Source organism: Mus musculus, chromosome 1, assembly GCF_000001635.26.
Source record: "Mus musculus strain C57BL/6J chromosome 1, GRCm38.p6 C57BL/6J".
Classification (NCBI taxonomy): Eukaryota; Metazoa; Chordata; class Mammalia; order Rodentia; family Muridae; genus Mus; species Mus musculus.
The window spans coordinates 39,413,513-39,431,513 of NC_000067.6; the positions used below are offsets into that span (position 1 = coordinate 39,413,513).

At 46.5% G+C, this 18,001-nt stretch overlaps 1 protein-coding gene across 7 annotated transcripts in view; it reads right to left on the reverse strand.

Moving 5' to 3' along the window:
* The window catches only part of Tbc1d8 (TBC1 domain family, member 8), a 107,284-nt gene that overhangs the window by 42,018 nt on the left and 47,265 nt on the right, over nt 1-18,001 (reverse strand). For 4 of the 7 annotated variants that reach the window (XR_003956253.1, XR_001785175.2, NM_001357521.1 and 1 more), the window contains exon 2: nt 12,511-12,666. Coding sequence is in view for 5 of the 7 variants with exons in the window: in NM_001357521.1 (NP_001344450.1) it covers nt 12,511-12,666 (156 nt within the window). In the remaining 2 variants the exon portion in view is untranslated. The remainder of the gene's footprint in view (nt 1-12,510; nt 12,667-18,001) is intronic. The other 3 variants (NM_018775.4, XM_017321765.2, NM_001357522.1) reach the window with 1 other exon arrangement.

The window sequence follows — 18,001 nt, forward strand, 5'->3', positions numbered from 1 at the left end:
AGGAAGAGGAAGGCCTCTCCAGGGCCTGCAATGACTAAACAGATACAGTCACTGAAACAACAGATACGCTGGGTGGAATCAAATATTATAGGAGCTGGGCATGGTGGCGCATGCCTTTAATCCCAGTTTTTGGGAGGCAGGTGGATCTCTGAGTTTGAGGCCAGTCTGTCCTACAAAGTGAGTCCCAGGACAGCCAGGGCTACACAGAGAAACCCTGCCTCAGAGGAGGAATGGAAGGAAGGGGAGGGAGGGAGGGAGACTAGAATGTGGAGCTCATAGTTGAGGAGAGAAAGAGCCGACAAGAACAGTTCCTTCAGGTGCCCGACTTCATCTAATACTGATATGAAAAGGATGTGGGGAAAGGGAAGGGGTGGGACTGTCCGAGGAGAGAGGACTTATGAAGAGCAAGCACACTGGCAAGCTTTGTGGAGCCAGCCACAGCTACAAAGCAAGCAGGAAGCCCAAGACTGAGTCCATATGACACCAGCAGGTCCCAGGTAACTTCTGTTTCAGGGATAACACTATAGTGACATGTGACCAATCTTTGAGAGATATTTGAATTTAATACAGGGTAGAATATTAACAACTTCTGGGATCTTCTAGGATTTTTTTTTCTTTTCCTTTTTTCTTTTTTTTTCTTTCTTTCTTTTTTTGAGAATTTTTTTTTAATGATTACACTGTAGCTGTCCTCAGACACACCACAAGAGGGCATCAGATCCCATTACAGATGGTTGTGAGCCACCATGTGGTTGCTGGGAACTGAACTCAGGACCTCTGGAAGAGCAGCCAGTGAGTGCTCTTAACCGCTGAGCCAGCTCTCTAGACCCCTAGGGTTTTCTCTAAACTACTTCAGGGTAAGAAAAAACCTTTAGAGACAAATGAAGCAAGCCAAGCACCCCTAATCCTGAAGAGGTACCCACAGGACATTATCACAGTCCTCAGGGGTTTCTACTGTTTCAGAATCTTTACTGGGCTTGGAGAGACGGCTCAGTGATCAGGAGCATTTAGAGCTCTTGCAGAGGACCCAGGTTCAGTTCCCAGCTCCCACATGGCAGCTCACAACCATCTGTGACTCCAGTTCCAAGGGAGCTGCTGCCTCTTCTGGTCTCCAAGGGCTACTGCACATGTGTGTGCACACACACGCACATGTATGTACACACACACACACACACACACACACACAAAGTAAAATAAATATTTTTAAAAGCCATATATATATATATATATATATATATAGAGAGAGAGAGAGAGAGAGAGAGGGAGAGGGGGGGGGACCACTGTAAACTTGATCAAAAATGTATAGCTGGGAGGTCATGGGCCTAGGGGTTACCTTACTACTGTTGTTTAGTTAAATAGACAGAATCAAACGGCCTTATAAAAGTCTGTTTACACCTATAGACAAACACTACTCCATCTTCCTGAGAGGAGAGTCTCTGTGCGGTGAACAGCAGTGGATGCAGAGACCCATGGCTGCTCAGTGTGATTGGGACTGTGTGCTGGGTGCGTGCTCAGCCCTGAACACCATTTACACCACGAGCCTCCACAGCTCAGTGAATGCCACTGAAGAGCGCTTTAAAGTACGAGCCAGGAGCCAGGACTGGGCAATGAAATGCTCCTTTCTGGGTGTGGCGACCATTGCAATCATGAACTCACGACAGCTGTGGGGCCTGCACTCGATCTGGGCAAAGCTGTTCTGTCAATGGTTAGTTATGGATGGGGAAGGGGCTCATAGGACCCTATTTCTCCGTGCTGAATCACGGTCTGCCCAAAGATTCTGGGAGAGAGAGAGTCCCTGTCTACAGTTGAGTCCCCTTGGTGACTCCAGCAAGCTCCAGTGAATACCCAAACACATGGTCACACAGCCAATCAGCAAACTCCAATAACTAAACACATGGTCACACAGCCAATCAGCAAACTCCAATAACTAAACACATGGTCACACAGCCAATCAGCAAACTCCAATAACTAAACACATGGTCACACAGCCAATCAGCAAACTCCAATAACTAAACACATGGTCACACAGCCAATCAGCAAACTCCAATAACTAAACACATGGTCACACAGCCAATCCCCATTAAACTCTGAGACACAAAACGGCATGAAGACCTGCTGTGGGGCGGGGACTTGTGAGAAGTCGGTGGGTTGGCAGAGGGAGAGGTGAGGGAGAGTCATCAGAACACGTTTTATACGTGTATGAAAAGGTCAAACAACAAACTTAACCACTAAAAAAATCGATGAAATATTTTTATAGTGAAGAATCTAAGCATGAAATTTAATGAAAAAAAATTCTATAATGGAAAAAATGCAGGGCCAGAGAGATGGCTCAGCAGTTAAGATCACTGGCTGTTCTTCCAGAGGTCCTGAGTTCAATTCCCAGCGACCATATGGTGGCTCACAACCATCTGTAATGGAGTCTGATGCCCTCTTCTGGTGTGTCTGACAGTGTACTCATATAAATAAAATAAATCTTAAAAAAAAAAACAAACCTATTCCTAGTAAAGAGTCAAAACCAGGCCAAGTGATCCACACACACCCACGAGGTGTCTAGACTCAGAAGTAAAATCAGGTCCAGAAAGCAGGGCACAGAGTTGTCTAAGTTCCCTTACAGGCTGAGCATCACCAATTCAAAGACCCTGAATCTGAAGCTCTAGGGGCTGGGGGGACACACACCATCTCACAAGTAAGAAATTCCACACCTTGAAACTTACTTCACAGACAAAATTATTTAAAAGACTGCACACAATTACTCTTGAGTTATGTCTGCATGGTATATGCGAGACAAATTCTGTGTTCTGATATGGGTTCCATCCCTGCAGTATTTCATAATGTATATGCAAACATTCCAAAATAAACAAACAAAAAAAATCCAGGTATTTCATCCTCAGCCTTCTTAATGCTGGAACCCTTTAACACAGCTCCTCGTGCTGTGGTGACCCCCAACCTTAAAATTACTTTATTAATACTTCATAACTATAGTCTTGCTACTTTTTTAAAAATTTATTTTAATAAATGTGAGTACACTGTAGCTGTCTTCAAACACACCACAAGAGGGCATCAGATCCCATTACAGATGGTTGTGAGCCACCATGTGGTTGCTGGGAATTGAACTCAGGACCTTTGGAAAAGCAGTCAGTGCTCCTAACCACTGAGCCATCGCTGCAGCCCAATCTTGCTACTGTTATGCATCATTATATAAACACATAATTTGGGACTCCAAGTGGGTCCCGACCCACAGGTTGAGAACCACTGTATTAGCTGCTTTCCTCATGGCCAAAAAGCCAGGGAAGCCGCCACTTAGCCAAGTTGTTTGGGACAGCATCACTGACCTCTCCCACCACTGTGACTCCAGTAAGACAGAGAAAGAGCCCCTGCTGGGCAGCACACAGCACAGGGGTCACATGGACTCCCATGGCACGCCTTCCATATCACTAAGGGGTTACCTAATAGTTAGGAGGATTATCTTTCTGTGAGCCTTGTATCTCAGAGCCTCCTCTTCTATTTTTTTTTTTTAATTGTATTTATTTATTTTATGTGTGAGTACACTGTCGCTGTCTTCAAACACACCAGAAGAGGGCATCGGATCCCATTACAGATGGTTGTGAGCCACCTTGTGGTTGCTGGGAATTGAACTCAGGGTCTTTAAAAGAGCAGTCAGTGTTCTTAACCACTGCACCAGCCAGCCTCCTCTTCTATTAAAAAAGAGAATTAACTTGGGTATCTTTAAAGCACCCCCTCCAGGTGGTCTCTGTTGATGTCAGGACCTACACTGCAAGTCAGGCAACCTTTGATTTTAAGATTCAAATTTTAATTTGCTTCAGTTTGCTTCCTTATATAGTCCAGGCTGGTCTCAAATTTATGTGATTAAGTGATCTTCCTGCCTCAGTATCTTGAGTAGCTAGGACTACAGGCATGTACCAACTCACTCAGCTCTAAGAGATTTTTAATCTTAACCCCTATCAGCAATGTATACATCACAGAAGGAAGAAGATGTTCTTCGATGAAAGTTATTTATTCATAGGCAAAATTACTTAAAAAAAAAAACACATTAATAGCTCAATTGCGAGTACCTCCGGGACAAGGAAGAAACATTAATTGACCACCCTCTCCCCACTTCTAAAGGTGAAGCCCACATGGAAAATTCCAGCTAGTGTTGTTCCAAGGAAATGCCGAAGCTACCGAAAACAAGTGTAACAATCCTGACCCAGAAAGCTCACACTTTCCCCGCTGCTGGGCCACCTCCCAGATGTTCCTTGAAGCACCCTGCAAGTCCTCTGCTCAGAGAAAACAAGCTGGCATGTCTTCTGCCACCTTGGTACGAAGTTCAGGAAGACACTAATCTGGTCCACCCGGGAACATTTCCTCCCTTAATAAAATCCACTCCACAAAGACAAAGCAAACAGTGAGGCAGAATACAAGGGAGCAAAACACCAACCGCAGTCAAGGGCACGGATAAGAAACCGTACATGCGTCAGAAGGAACACTCTGAGAGTACACTCTGTCAGAGCCTGCAGCTAAGCTGCCCTCGAGCACCCCAGCGCCTGGTGTGACCCTGGCAAGCGGCCAGCTTCCGGTGCTCTGCATCTTCCCCCCTCCAGGGTAGGGTGTGCTGCCCCTATGTGCTGCTGAGAGATTCGCAAGGGGGGCAGTAGAGGGGCTCAGTGGAGAGAATTAGCTCCTGGGGGCCCGAGCTTTTAAAAACAGGCAACCTGTTTTGATTAGCAAATGGTTCCCCTTTCCTGTCATGAAAACATGTCTGTTTTCATTTTCTAAATCTAAACCTTTAATTAAGAGTTCTTCAAACTACAATAGTCCCTCTACATGCACCAGAGGGCTGGGCCTGTATATGTGCTTGATCCAGGACCTCCCAAAGACAAGAGCGTCTGAGACGGCTCAGGTTCTTCTTTAAGGTGGCACGGCCTTTGCAGGTAACTTACACACTCCTCCTGAATTCCTGAAGTTATCTCCAGATTCCTTACAGTGTCCGGAACAAAGTTAATGATACAGAATTCCCATAGCATATTCTTCATGGAATACCAAGAAGTCTTACATGGCCAGTACAGATGCAAGGGAGATATGCATAATATAACATGTTACATTTATACATATTATCCATTTTGGTTGAATCTGCAAGCATCAGGCTCAGTCCACACACCCTCTCCCACCAGGTCCATGGAAAGCTTGCTCCTGGCTCTCACTGCTCTGTCTTCATTTAATTCAACCCCATGGGGACAGACCTCGAAAGCAAGGAGGGAGACTCTGAACTTAAGCAGCTATGAACTCCTCAGGCCAGTGCAAGTGCAAACGCATGCCTGGGAAGACATGAGCATTGTTGAGCGTTCTTCTGTGCAAGGCTCCGATGCCTGAGAGGGGTGCTCTGCCACCTTTCACTACGACCCGAGGATGTCTTCTTCCAGGAACTGGGTAAGACACCCCCAAGGCCTCAGCTGACAATAATGGAAGGCGTCAACTTATTGCATAAGCCATCTGATTCTTGGAATGATTCTAAGCAGATAACTCAGAGCCAGGCAGCTCTTTCCTATTCTCTTTTGTGCTTCCTGAGATCAAATGTGGACAACAAACAATCCGGCCAGTGTTCCAGGCCATGCTGGGGACTAAGAAGGGCACGGCAGCAATTCTGAGATAGCACTGAGGACCACTGACGATGACCAGGACATGTCATGAGGGAACAGCAACAGGAGGCACAGAGGGCAGCATGGGCCTGCACGTCTCGGGTGCAGGGCAAGACTGAGAGCACCAGACATGGCAATGACAAGGAAGCCTCGTCCTTATAGGGCCCAATAACTCACCACAGCATAGGAATCCATTCAGCAGGATCCAGACAGCCTAACCCAGAGGTTCTCAACCTGTGGGTGGTGACCCCTTTGGAAGTCACATATCAGATACTCTGCATATCAGATACCTACACATGATTCATAATGGTAGCAGAATTAGTTATGAAGTATCAAGGAAATTTTATGGCTAGAAGTCTCAACACGAGGAGCTGTATTCAAGGGTCTACAGCATTAGGAAGGTTGAGAACCACTGGTCTAACCTGTTCTCCACCTGACTAGGGATTAGCTCCTGGGATTCTACCTTCCTCAAAATTGTCCTCATCTATGCAGTGCCAATGGTTAGATGTCTAACTCCAAAAAGAAAGCCACCAGAAACTGTATTACCACGCAGCCCGAAAAAGGAAATTCTGACACATGCCCAGGCGGGAATGCCGCGGAAGCTCACCTGTATAGGCAGAGCCCAGGTGGGAATGCAGTTCAGTGGTGCGATGCTGTCTTCACACCAAAAGAAAAGCTTATGGTAACAGACTGTTACCAGTTATTTTCCAGCCATTGTTTTCTATCTTAGTGCACCTACAGCTTCATGCGCGCTAGGCAAGTATGAAGTTACATACCAAGTTATGTGCCCAGCCCTTTTTTAGTTTGGGTTTTTTCCCTTACATCCTCATAGATGTGCATAACATACTTTAAAAATACCCACCACCACCCCCTTAACCCTTTCCCCACAATTACTGTTTCTCCCTTCCTGTTTCCAACTAGCCCTGTCTCTACTCCTCTATCTCTTTGAAGGTATATATAGCCAAGCGAGAGAGCTTGACTTTGTATTTTGAGGTAGGGTCTACCTACTTGCCCAGGCAGGTCTTGAACTTGTAATCCTTCTGCTAACTCCTGAACAGCTGAGATTACAAACCTGTGTCTCCAAGCCCAGTAAAACATTCTCTTAAGAATCATAATGCCTGCCCTCTGAGCTCTACCTGTTTAATGAGGGGACCCATAGCCTGCCTCAGATGACCTGGGTCCTAGCGTCTTAGTTAAGAGTTCCTATCACTGTGGTAAACGCCATGACCAAAACCAAGTAGGAGAAGAAAGCAATTATTTGGCTTATCAGGTTCATCGCTGAGGGAAGACAGGATGGGACCTCAAACAGGGCAGGAACCTGGAGGCAGAAGCTGATGCAGAGGCCATAGAGGGTGCTGCTTACTGGCTTGCTTCCCACGGCCTGCTCAGCCTGCTTTCTTATAGAACCAGGACCCCCAGCCCAGGGATGGCACCACACACAGTGGGCAGGACCCCCCCCAATCAATCCCTAATTAAGAATATGCCTTACATGCTTGCCAATAGCTCATTCTTAGGGGGGCTTTTTCTCAAATTGAGCCTGCCTCCTCTCTGATAACTCTTGCTGTATCAAGTTGACACAGAACTAGGCAGCACACCTGGCTTATCAGAAAGGGACCAAGAAGACTTTGTAGGGGTGGTTCTGATGCTGAGGTTCTGCTCCCAGTTGGTTCTTGATCTGTCAGTAAAGAAGCCATGGGCCAATTGCTGGGCAGAACGAATAGGCGAGACTTCCTGGTCCCTGGAGGCAAGAAGACAGATGGAAGGAGAGGAGACACAGAGTTTGTAATGCTTCTGATGGATAAAAGGTGACCAGCTGTGTGAGATCTCGAATAAAGTGGCCACACAGGGCACTCCTACAAGCAGGTGGTCAAGGGCGCTTTCCCAGGAGCTTAGGTGGGGTAGCAAAGCTACTCGCAACAAGACTTACTTGAAATAGCCTGAACTTACAGTAGAGCTGCAGCCCGATCAACTCCTAAGTTGAAACCTTTGTGAGTCAGAAATGCACTCAACCCACTGACCCACTGCCGCTGGCCTGCTTCAGGGTGCTTGGCACACTTCTGCCAGCCTGTGAGCACTGGGCAAATTCACAAAGTTCTGTAAACAGCGGTGCTGTGCTTCCTCACCACTGTAAAGATGAAAAACCCTTGGCCTAGGCTCTAATGCCCAGGGCCAAGTGAACCCACACAGCCTTACAGGGCAGACTGTGTCTCCTTCCCATACTCCGTGTTGTCATGAGCATTGGAAGGTCAGCATCCAGACAGACTCTGTGGATGAGTTGTTTCTGTGAGGGAGGCAGACAAAACCTGAGAAAACGCCTGTGTTGAGAGAGCACCAGAGGGAGGAAGCAGGTGCCGACAGCTAGGGAATGGTGTGTCTGGGTTCTGACCTGGAGGACTGGGTCTTTTCTCTGTCCACAGCTTCTTAAAACAATTCAGCACCCCCCTAGCAATATCTGATTCGATCTCAGCCACAGAAGCTGGCCATCTTTATAAAACCTTATGGCTGCTTGGTTCACACATTGTTGAAATGGTACCCATATCCCGTCTCTGTCTAGAACCATTGCTATCTTCAGGTCTTTTGCCAAGTAAAGTAACCGACCCATGAGACAATCCTCACGCCTCTTTCACTCCTGCCTAAAAAGAGAAAATGGACTCTTGGAGGCTTTGCTCAGCCTCCCCAGCCTGCCAAGCAGCAGCCTCCAAACTCAAGTGCAGAGCTGGATCCTTTCTGCAGGTTGTGCTCCCTTCCTGCAGGTTGTGCTCCCTTCCTGCAGGTTGTGCTCCCTTCCTGCAGGTTGTGCTCCCTTCCTGCAGGTTGTGCTCCCTTCCTGCAGGTTGTGCTCCCTTCCTGCACGTTGTGCTCCCTTCCTGCAGGCTGTGCTCCCTTCCTGCAGGTTGTGCTCCCTTCCTGCAGCTCTCTTCTTTACTGGAGGCCCCAAACCATGGGCAGGGACCTTCCTCAGCACTCAGGTCACAATGCAATATTAACGGTGATGGATCACAGAGTGTAAGATACCCAAATGACTGCCAACAGAGATCTCAGCACCCCCATCCATCTCACAGGTCCAAGACTGAATGTGCTCATGTTTCTCAATGAGAAAAACCCACCGAAAGATAAGTCCTGTTTGGAGGACCGTGTGTGGCAAGATGACAGCAGAAAGTGACATCTCTGCAAACTCAGTCTGGGCCAAGCAGGAGGCACCAAGCCAGATGCAAACTGCAGGAAACCCACCCTGGATCAACGGAAGAGAATGGATTCACCTCAAGACAGCTGCCCCAGCACAGTGGGGAGCCAGAGGAGCTGCAGCAAGCAATGGTGCAGAATTTGGGAAAACTTGGCATAAAAGGCCCTTAAGGGCTTCTCCAGCCAGCCTGTCCTCTGCAGCCTTCCCAGATCCACTGCTGTGCACACCTTCCATGGCCCTGCAGAGCTGGGTGGAGGGAGACCACACTGACACATTCTCTGCAGAGTCTCCTACCTCAGGCAGCTGCCTGGTATGTAGCAGGAACCAGACAGTTCAAATGAATAGAATCTGAGAGATGGGAAGAGTGTTCTGAAAATGTTAAGTGAAAAAAAAATGCTTAGAAAGTAGTCAAAAAACCAAACCCAATTAAAGTCTCCTGAAGGGTTAGATGAAGAAACTGAGCTATGGCTGTGGGACTGATCGATGCCCTGCAGACACTAAGAAGTGTATTGTGCACCCTGCATCTTTAAAGGGCACAGACCCACAAAACCAGCAAAGGTATGGGCAGAGTCCTGCCTAGCTTCTGAAAGTGCTCTGAAGCAAACGTAGGAAGGGGACAAAGGCACAAATGTTCATGCCCAAGGCTTTAAATTCAGAGGGCGACCACTCTTTTGCTTGAGGCAGAGTGCAGGATAACCGTGAGGAAAGATGAAGCTACTGCTGCTCACCCCCAGGCCTGTCTCGCAGAAGGACAGGCATCCTAGTTCTGTTCTCATAAACCCAAGCATAAAGCCACAGCTGATGCCAACAGAGCATCCGAGGTGAGGGTGCCTAAGCATGAGTGAGATGGGACCAGTGCTGTAATGGACATCAAGCAACATGGCCAGAGGAAAGCAAATGGTTCCAGACACGGAGGCTGCCCTAGAAAAAAAAAGATCACCCCAAGAAAAAAGGGAGGTACGTCTCCCCAAACACTTCACGCTCCCAAGGACAAAGCGAGAGCACGGGAAGTCTCAGAGGCGATGAAGCAGGAGAAATGAAAAAGGAGATTGGAGACCTTGAACTACTGATCAAAATCTGACCAAAATTAAAAGCAAGGTACAGAATATATTGCCAAAAACTGAATTAACTCAAGAAATGGAGAGAACAGACCTAACAAGACAAAGAGAAACAAATAGAAACGAAAAAACACCAACATTAGTCACCCATACGCAATAAACGCCAGGGGAAACAAATTTTAAAACAAAATGCATGCATGGGATTATAGCAAAAGTGCCCTGCAATGATTTTTAAAATCACTGTGCTGATTGCAAGCGCACAAGTGTATTTAACAACAGCTAACCCACTGAGCTCAGAGGAGTATCAGATTCTAGTCGAATTATCCCACCCAGTGACAAAAGCAGTCCTGCGTGCTAGAAAAGCACACAGTCCACAGCGGGGAGTGGGCAACGAGACAGGCGGAAGTCCATGTTGTCACCTAAAACACTAGGAGACCATGAAGACAGCAGCCACCAAGTACAGAGAGGCCTACAACTACATTTGGACTTGGTACCTCATATCCAAAAGCCTCTCAAAGGCAGACGTCTGCAAGTGTGAAAACCCTCAGAGACCAAGACATCCGTGATACATTACACGGGTGAGAATAGAAATCTCCCCAGCCACAGTGAACAGCAGCAACACAGGCAGGTACAGCGGCTCACACTAGCACTTAGGGAGAGGCAAAGGCAAGCTGACCTCCGTGAGTTCAAGCTCAGTCTGATCTACACAGAGAGTTCCAGGCCAGCAGGACTACTTAGTAAAAAGAAAGAAAAAGAAAAAAGAAAAAAAAAATGAAATGAAATGAACCAAAATAAAGGTTCCGGGATGGGAAAAGTCATAGCTGACTGTAAGTATTAAATCTACATAAGGCACTGTGACAAACATCAACAGAAACCACAGGAGCTGCAGGGGTGTGTGGAGGGGGTGGTGGCTCAGTGGGTGGTAAAGTCCTGCCTGAGCAATACAATCCCAACCAGCATCCAATAAAGGCCGAGTACAACAGAGCCTGGTTTGGGATCCAGCAGGCAGAGATGGGCAAATATCTCAGGCTTGCTGGCCAGGCTAACCTAGTCAGAGAGAGGTTTGGATTCAATGAGAGACGACCAACCTTGAAAGGGTAGGGGAGGCATCTGGTGTGAGCCTCTCGCCTCTGTACATACAATACAAAGAACCACACCCATATCAACATACACACATCAAAAATTATCATGAGAAACATCCTATTATGGAAAATATCAGGTCTGAATAGGACTTGTGATACAATATCAATCGTTCTTTTTAATGAGAATTAGGGAAGCAGAAGAGAAAAATATGCTGGCACGCTTATCCCCTAAGTTCATTGTTAGAACTGAAACTGTTTTTCACGAACTACAACTCTAACTTCATACTGATAAAGAGAGTCCCTGGCCTCAACCTTACAGGAACCTTTTGGGAAAAAATAATCTCTAGTGTTAAACATTTGAAGTTTAGCAAATTTTGTTCCTCTTTAGTTTCTTTGTTTCCATGGAAACTAACCAAATGTACCACTTTTGTTATAAAACAGCCCTGTCAGGTAACTCCAGTTTCACAGAATTATGTGTTCCCACCTTTGTCGCTACCCTTCTCTGACGCACTAGAAAGCGTTCAGAAAGAAGTTCATCTGTGTAACCAGAAGGTACTTTAGGTCGTTCTGTAGCCGAACAGCGATTTCTTTATAAAGCCTTTTTTAATTGGAGCAATCTGCCTTAGTTAGAAAAGAAAACAGCAGACAAGAGTGTGCCCAGATGTTAACAGCGGCTAGATTGGGTGGGGGGTGGGAAAGAGAAGCTTCGTCAAATTTCTGCCTTTTCCAAGGGAAAAGTCCAGTATGGCGGGCGAACAGGAGACAATGATCAAAGTTTCCTGTTCCCAGTGCATAGCTAAAAATACTACAGCCGTGTACACACATCGAGACAGAAGAGGAACATGGAATCCAGCGTTCAAATAGAGTCTCCAGTGATATTTCCTTATCTTGTAAATAAGAGTATGTTGCTCATATAGAATAAAGTAAACACTAGGCTTCATTGATAAAGTTTATCTTTGAATGTGACACTTCTGTCCTGAAGGACCATGGGGACTCAATGCAGGAAGAACAGGACCTTGGATGGAGCCGTGGGGTAAGGTCCAAATTCCCCAGCACCTGTCAGAGTAACATGCATTTTTTTGTGTGTGTGTGCGTATTTTGTGCATTTACTCCTTGTTCAAACAAATAACTACAGCTCTCAGACTGTGCCCTCAGGTCACCACAGTGCGTGTACAGATCCGGGCACACACTTACGTCAGAGGCAAGATCACACAGAACATAGCTCAATTCATATGGCGCAATACCAGTGCTTTGAGACACCACTCAAAACCTGGCATGCCCAAACGCTCAGCTTTTATGTACTTTTGATGGTTAGAAGTGAAAGAGAGACGTGAAGGATGAGGAAAACAAACAGAAAACAGGAGGAGGTGGAGAGTAGGTAGTGAAGTAGGTGCAGATGAAGAAGAAGAAGAAGATAAGAGAGGTCGGTGTGAGCAGAAGCAAGAACTGCTAAGTAGCTCCAGAGGCATTACCTTTCAAACACCACAGACATGCAGACACTCGGCATGCTTCGACCATAAGGTCTGGAACATTCCAACTGTAACAGAACTCACCAGTGGCTATCGCCCAGTAAATGTCTGATCCATTCAGTAACTCACCACATGCTATGGGAGAATACACCTGCGACCCAGGAACTTGAAGCAGAATCCGAAATGGAGCAACCCGTGCGCTGGAATCCAGCACCGCGTCCAGGGCACCGACAAGGCGACCTTAAGGGAGACAGAAGAAAGAACACTTGTGAGAGGGCAGACCAGGCCAGGCAGCCAGCACACACCCACCTACTCCATGCTTGGAGCTGTCGTGCTCTGAATGAGAATGGTCCCTTTCTTAGCGTGGTTTCTACTGTTATGATGAAACACCATGATCAAAAACAACTTGGGGAGGAAAGGGTTAATCTGGTTTGTAGTTCACATCACAGTCCATCACTGAAGGAAGTCAGGGCAGGGACCTGGAGGCAGGAACTGCTGCAGAGGCCTTGGAAACCTGTTGCCTACTGGCTGGCTCTTTCACTATTATCCTGTTCTGGGCAGCCTCCACTATGCCAAGCCTCAGCTGCTCTCCATGGCCCACTTCACTTCATACACTCATGTCTGGAACACAGCACCTATGTGAGATGCTCAGTAAACACTTTCCAGAAGATTTCACCTCAATGGTCCTGGCCTCTTCTTAATTGCTGCTAATATCTCAGCCCCAGCTGACCAGTATCCAGTGTCCCAGCAGAGCAAAGATTTCACTTTAGTGGCTCTGGTCTCTTGTTAATCGCAGCCTATTCTTCAGCTCCAGCTGACCTGACACCACAGACTCTCCACACAAAAGGCCTGATAGAGTCTTTGAAGCTTCCCGAGCCAGGCCTCCACCCTCTGCATGTCTCCCACAGAACAGCTCACTATGCTCTGAGCAATGGCTCTTCTCATCCAAGGTTCCAAAGTCCTTCCACAGCCCCCATAGGTTTGAATACTTGGACATGCTGGCAGAACTGTTTGGGAAGGATCAGAAGGTGTGGCTTTGACTAGAGATGGGCTTTGAAGTTTCAAAAGCTTACAACATTCTGTTAATTCTCTTTGCCTCCCATTTGTAGATAAGGATGTAAGCTCTCAGCTACCACTCCAGCATCATGCCTGACTGCCTGTTGCCCTGTTCCCAGATCTCATGGTCATGGGCTCTAACCCCAAGAACTGTAAGCCCCTAATAAACACTTCCATAAGTTGCCTTGGTCATGGCGTCTTACCGCAGCAATTCCTTGATTTTCATGAGAGACCGCCCCACCCATTTCCCCAACATCTGGAGTCTACAGGCATCAGCTATGCCAACAAAACTCGGGAAACAAGAGGATCGTCCCTTAAATCAGATCTTCATTGAAATCTGGCAATACCATTTCATGCTATGTGACTTAAAGTTGCCTGAACTTGCATGTAGCTGATTCTCCTGATTTGAAATGGATAACTACCTTGTAAAAATAATTGCGAGAATTACGTAAGTTAACATGTCTGTTACTTCAAGTGCTGCCTGGCACTGTGTATGTAATGTTCTCATTACTACTTTATCATGAGCCTCATCCCAATTACTGAGTGATACTTCTACCTGCTCCAGAAATATGCTGAGAGAGGAAAAACCATCAAACCCTTCACAGATTGTGGGGCACACATGCACACGGGTGTGTCTCTGTGTGTGTGTGTGTGTATGTCTGTGTCTGTGTGTGTATGTATGGGTATATGTGTGTCTACACATATATATGTGTATATATATATATACATATTTAGACATGTATGTGATATATACCTATACAAACACATACATGATATATACACATATACACACATATATGATATATACATACACACACACACACACACAGAGCGCAAAGGAGTGATTGTTTTTCCACTGTAATGGATGTGCCCTGTGCTGAAGGCAAACAATTGCATCTGCTCCCACCTAATCGTCTAGCCACACATGGAAACCAGCTTGGGGGACTCTTACTGACTACACAACCCACTTTACATCTGGCTCAGCAGCACAACCCACAGGACAGCACCACCTATGACCTTGCAGCTGACTGGATGCTGTAGCTGCCTGCCACTGCCTAATATCCCATGAGGATTCTACCACATATCCAGTGGAAGATTCAAATTCAAGCTCCAAGTAAACTCCTAGGCCAACCACACTATAAGAGAGAAAAAATAAAAAACCTCAAGTCCAACTCTCAGATGCAGGGACCTATCTGCACTATCCTCTGTAATGGGTTCAGTTCAGAGTCCCGTGACAGATTTAGCCGTTTCCTGTAGCATCTGGGAACTCTGAATTTCAGGCCCTTGACAGTTTTAAAGATCACTGGCTTGTTCTCAGTAGCATGCCCCACAGCTTTAGTTTGCCTGGTGTGGCTATCAGTCTCTGATGATGATCGTGGTGGTTACAAACATCCATTCCACCACATGCTATCAGACAGAGGATTTCAACTCCTTCCTGTAATGTTTCCTTCCTCACTTGCTTAGGCACATGATGAAAGGTCAGACTGCTTGGGACTGGAGAGTGGCTTGCTGGTTAAGAGCGCCTGCTGCTCTGTCCTGAGGAATGCGGTCTGAACACTGGGTGACCACAAGTGCTGGAAACTCCAGCTCCAGGGGCTCTGAAGCCCTCACCTGGCTTCTGCTGGCACCTTCGTTCACAGGTGTGCATATGTGCACATACACACACACACACACACACACAAAAACTGGCTAAAGCAGGCTGTTTAAAGGTGGCAGCCTCTGCACTCTAATGGTATTCAGTATTCTGTAATGAACAAGCCTCCCATGAACAAACTATAAATCCCAAATTTCTCAGCTTCTTGGCTTATTTACATCAGCATGGCTTCATCGTGCATCCTGCTTTCAAACCTGGGTTATAATCTGCCACCGCTCAGACTTTACCTGGACACTCAGACTATCCCAGCTAGCCCATTTGATGGTAAGTGTCTGCGTCCTTCGAAAATGGCTTCATTGCTTTTTCTATTCGGTTGCACCATAAATGTACCATCTCTGCTCCCAACCGGCACTAGCCATTTTTCCAAGTAAGTCTTTTTTCCCTAGTGAGGCACTACATTTAAAAACCAGTCAGATGTGCTCACACCAGGATCTCAGTAAGGAAAGCTAAAAACTATGTCTATGAGTGCTGGAGAGCTGGTTAGGGCTCTGGCTGCTCTTGCAGAAGAGACCAGGGTTCAGTTGCCACAGCAGCTTATAACAGCTCTTAACTCCAAGTGTGCGATATCCGGCGCTCTCTTCTGGCCCCCATATGTACTGCAATGCGGTGCACATAAATGCAAGCAAAACAATCATGCACCTTAAAATATTTTCTTTTAAAATTAAAAAATAATTATAACATATAGGCATCGTGGCACTTTTTTTTTTATTCTAGCACTTGGGAAGCAGAAGCAGCCAGATCTCTGTGAGTCCAAGCCAGCCTGGTTGGTCTACATAGTGAGTTTCAGGACAGGCAGAGCTACATAGTAAGACCTTGCCTTGAAGACACACACACATGGGCTGGAGAGATGGCTCAGCGGGTAAGAGCACTGGCTACTCTTCCAGAGGTCCTGAGTTCAATTCCCAGCAACCACATGGTGCCTCACAACCATCTGTAATGGGATCCAATGCCCTCTTCTGGTGTGTCTGAAGACAGCTACCGAGTTCTCATATAAATAAAATAAAATAAAATAAAATAAATCTTTAAAAAAAAGAAAACACACACACATATATTTATATATGTGTGCATATATATATATACACAAAGATGTATGCACAGATATACATATAATGTGTGCAAATATATTTATGTACACATGTATATATATGTGTGTGTGTACATATATACATATACATACATATATATATATATAACTTTCCATTTGTATTCATACCTATACATATATGTGTATGTAGATATTTGATGAGTTTTAAACCAGTACTTCCAATTACAATTAACTACATCAGTATTCTTTGCAACTTGCAACTACATCAAACACAACACCGAGAAAATCCTTTTGAGCAAGCTCAGTGTAACCCCTAAGTAACCATTTCCCTGCCTCGTTCGGCCTTCTGAGTAAGGATTACAGACGTGCCTCTCCAAGCCTAGCTTTCACGACTCTTAGCAAGCTTGCTTATCAGTCAGTCTTGTTACAAACAAGATAACCTCCCTGGCAGTTGCCTTCTCACCCTATCCAGCCTCCATCTGTCCCACAAGCTCCTCGTTCTGCATAACCCAGTGACCTCCTCGGGAGAAGGAGAAAGGGCACCGGCACTTATACCCAGTATTATTCAGGCTACTTAGAAGTCACGCCTCCCTCCGGGGTACTCCCATAGTCCAGGTGACTGAGCAGCTGTCCTCTGGAACAGGGCCTCTCCTGATAGGAAATTTAAGCAGCTGCTAAGCAGGAGGGCTAAAGGTGTGTTTGCAAAAGACTACTGAGAGAACACATTTGCCTAGCAAAGGTGGGATAGGGTGGGACAGAGAGGCTGAGGAGAATTAGAAAGGGTCTAAATGCCCCACCCACTCACCCTGCCCATACCCTTGGCATTTCCAAGAATGATCTAGAACACACAGGAAGCTTCATTTTGCTTGCTTGACAGTGCTGGAGACTAAATCCAATACAGTGTACACGTTAGGCAAGCACTGACCACCAAGCTATCACCCCAGCCTCCTGAGGAACTCAGGGAACCATGAAAACAAGGCTGGAGGAGAGGTGCGAAGCATTGCAGAGCAGTCACAGAAAAGCAGGGGTCCTTTTGGCTGGAGAGAGCGGTTGTTTCCCTCTCTAAGACTCAGGTGCTTTTGAGAGGTCAGGATGTCTCTCAGACCCTTCAGCTAGTGGGGAAAGCTGTGTGTGGAAAGCCACGGGGGACTTCCACTCTCTTCACAGAGCCTGGAAGTTATCTCATTCACACAGGACAACACTGAGCAGCCTGAGAGTGGGGACTTTTCCTCAACTCACCAAAGAACTGAGGGAGGTCATAGGTCAGACCACAACCCTGAAATCTTGAGACACCAGGAGAATCCAGTCACAAGGGAGGTAGATTTCCCTGGTCTGACGCCATTAACTCCAGGACTACTGAACAGTGATGCTGGTAAACCATCGAGTGTGGTCGAGTGCATGAAAGAAAATTCCCAAGACTACAGTCTTAAGGGAACCCCCTAACCTGCATGGCCTTTAATGCCAGGCACCCACCAGGCTTGGAAGGTGAAGAGTAAGGATTTGCAATGGCTTCTGGGAATTCTCCATCAACCATCCCCTAGAGTTCCATTGGCTGTGTGTGGCAGTGACTTATCCAAGCTAGAGAAGAACACTGTCTGAGACTGACATTTCCTGGCTTTTCTGTCCCCAAAGGCAGAGAGAGAATGACCAAGGAACATATACGAAGGTCACAGTCCCATCACGTCTGCAATTTACTGGCATGATCACATAACTCTTACCTTCCCGGTTACCAACCAACTCTCCAAAGTTCCTAGTTCAGTGATGGTGGATAAGAGGGAAGAACGCTGACTCAGACCACCTGAAGACCCCTTAAAGGAGTT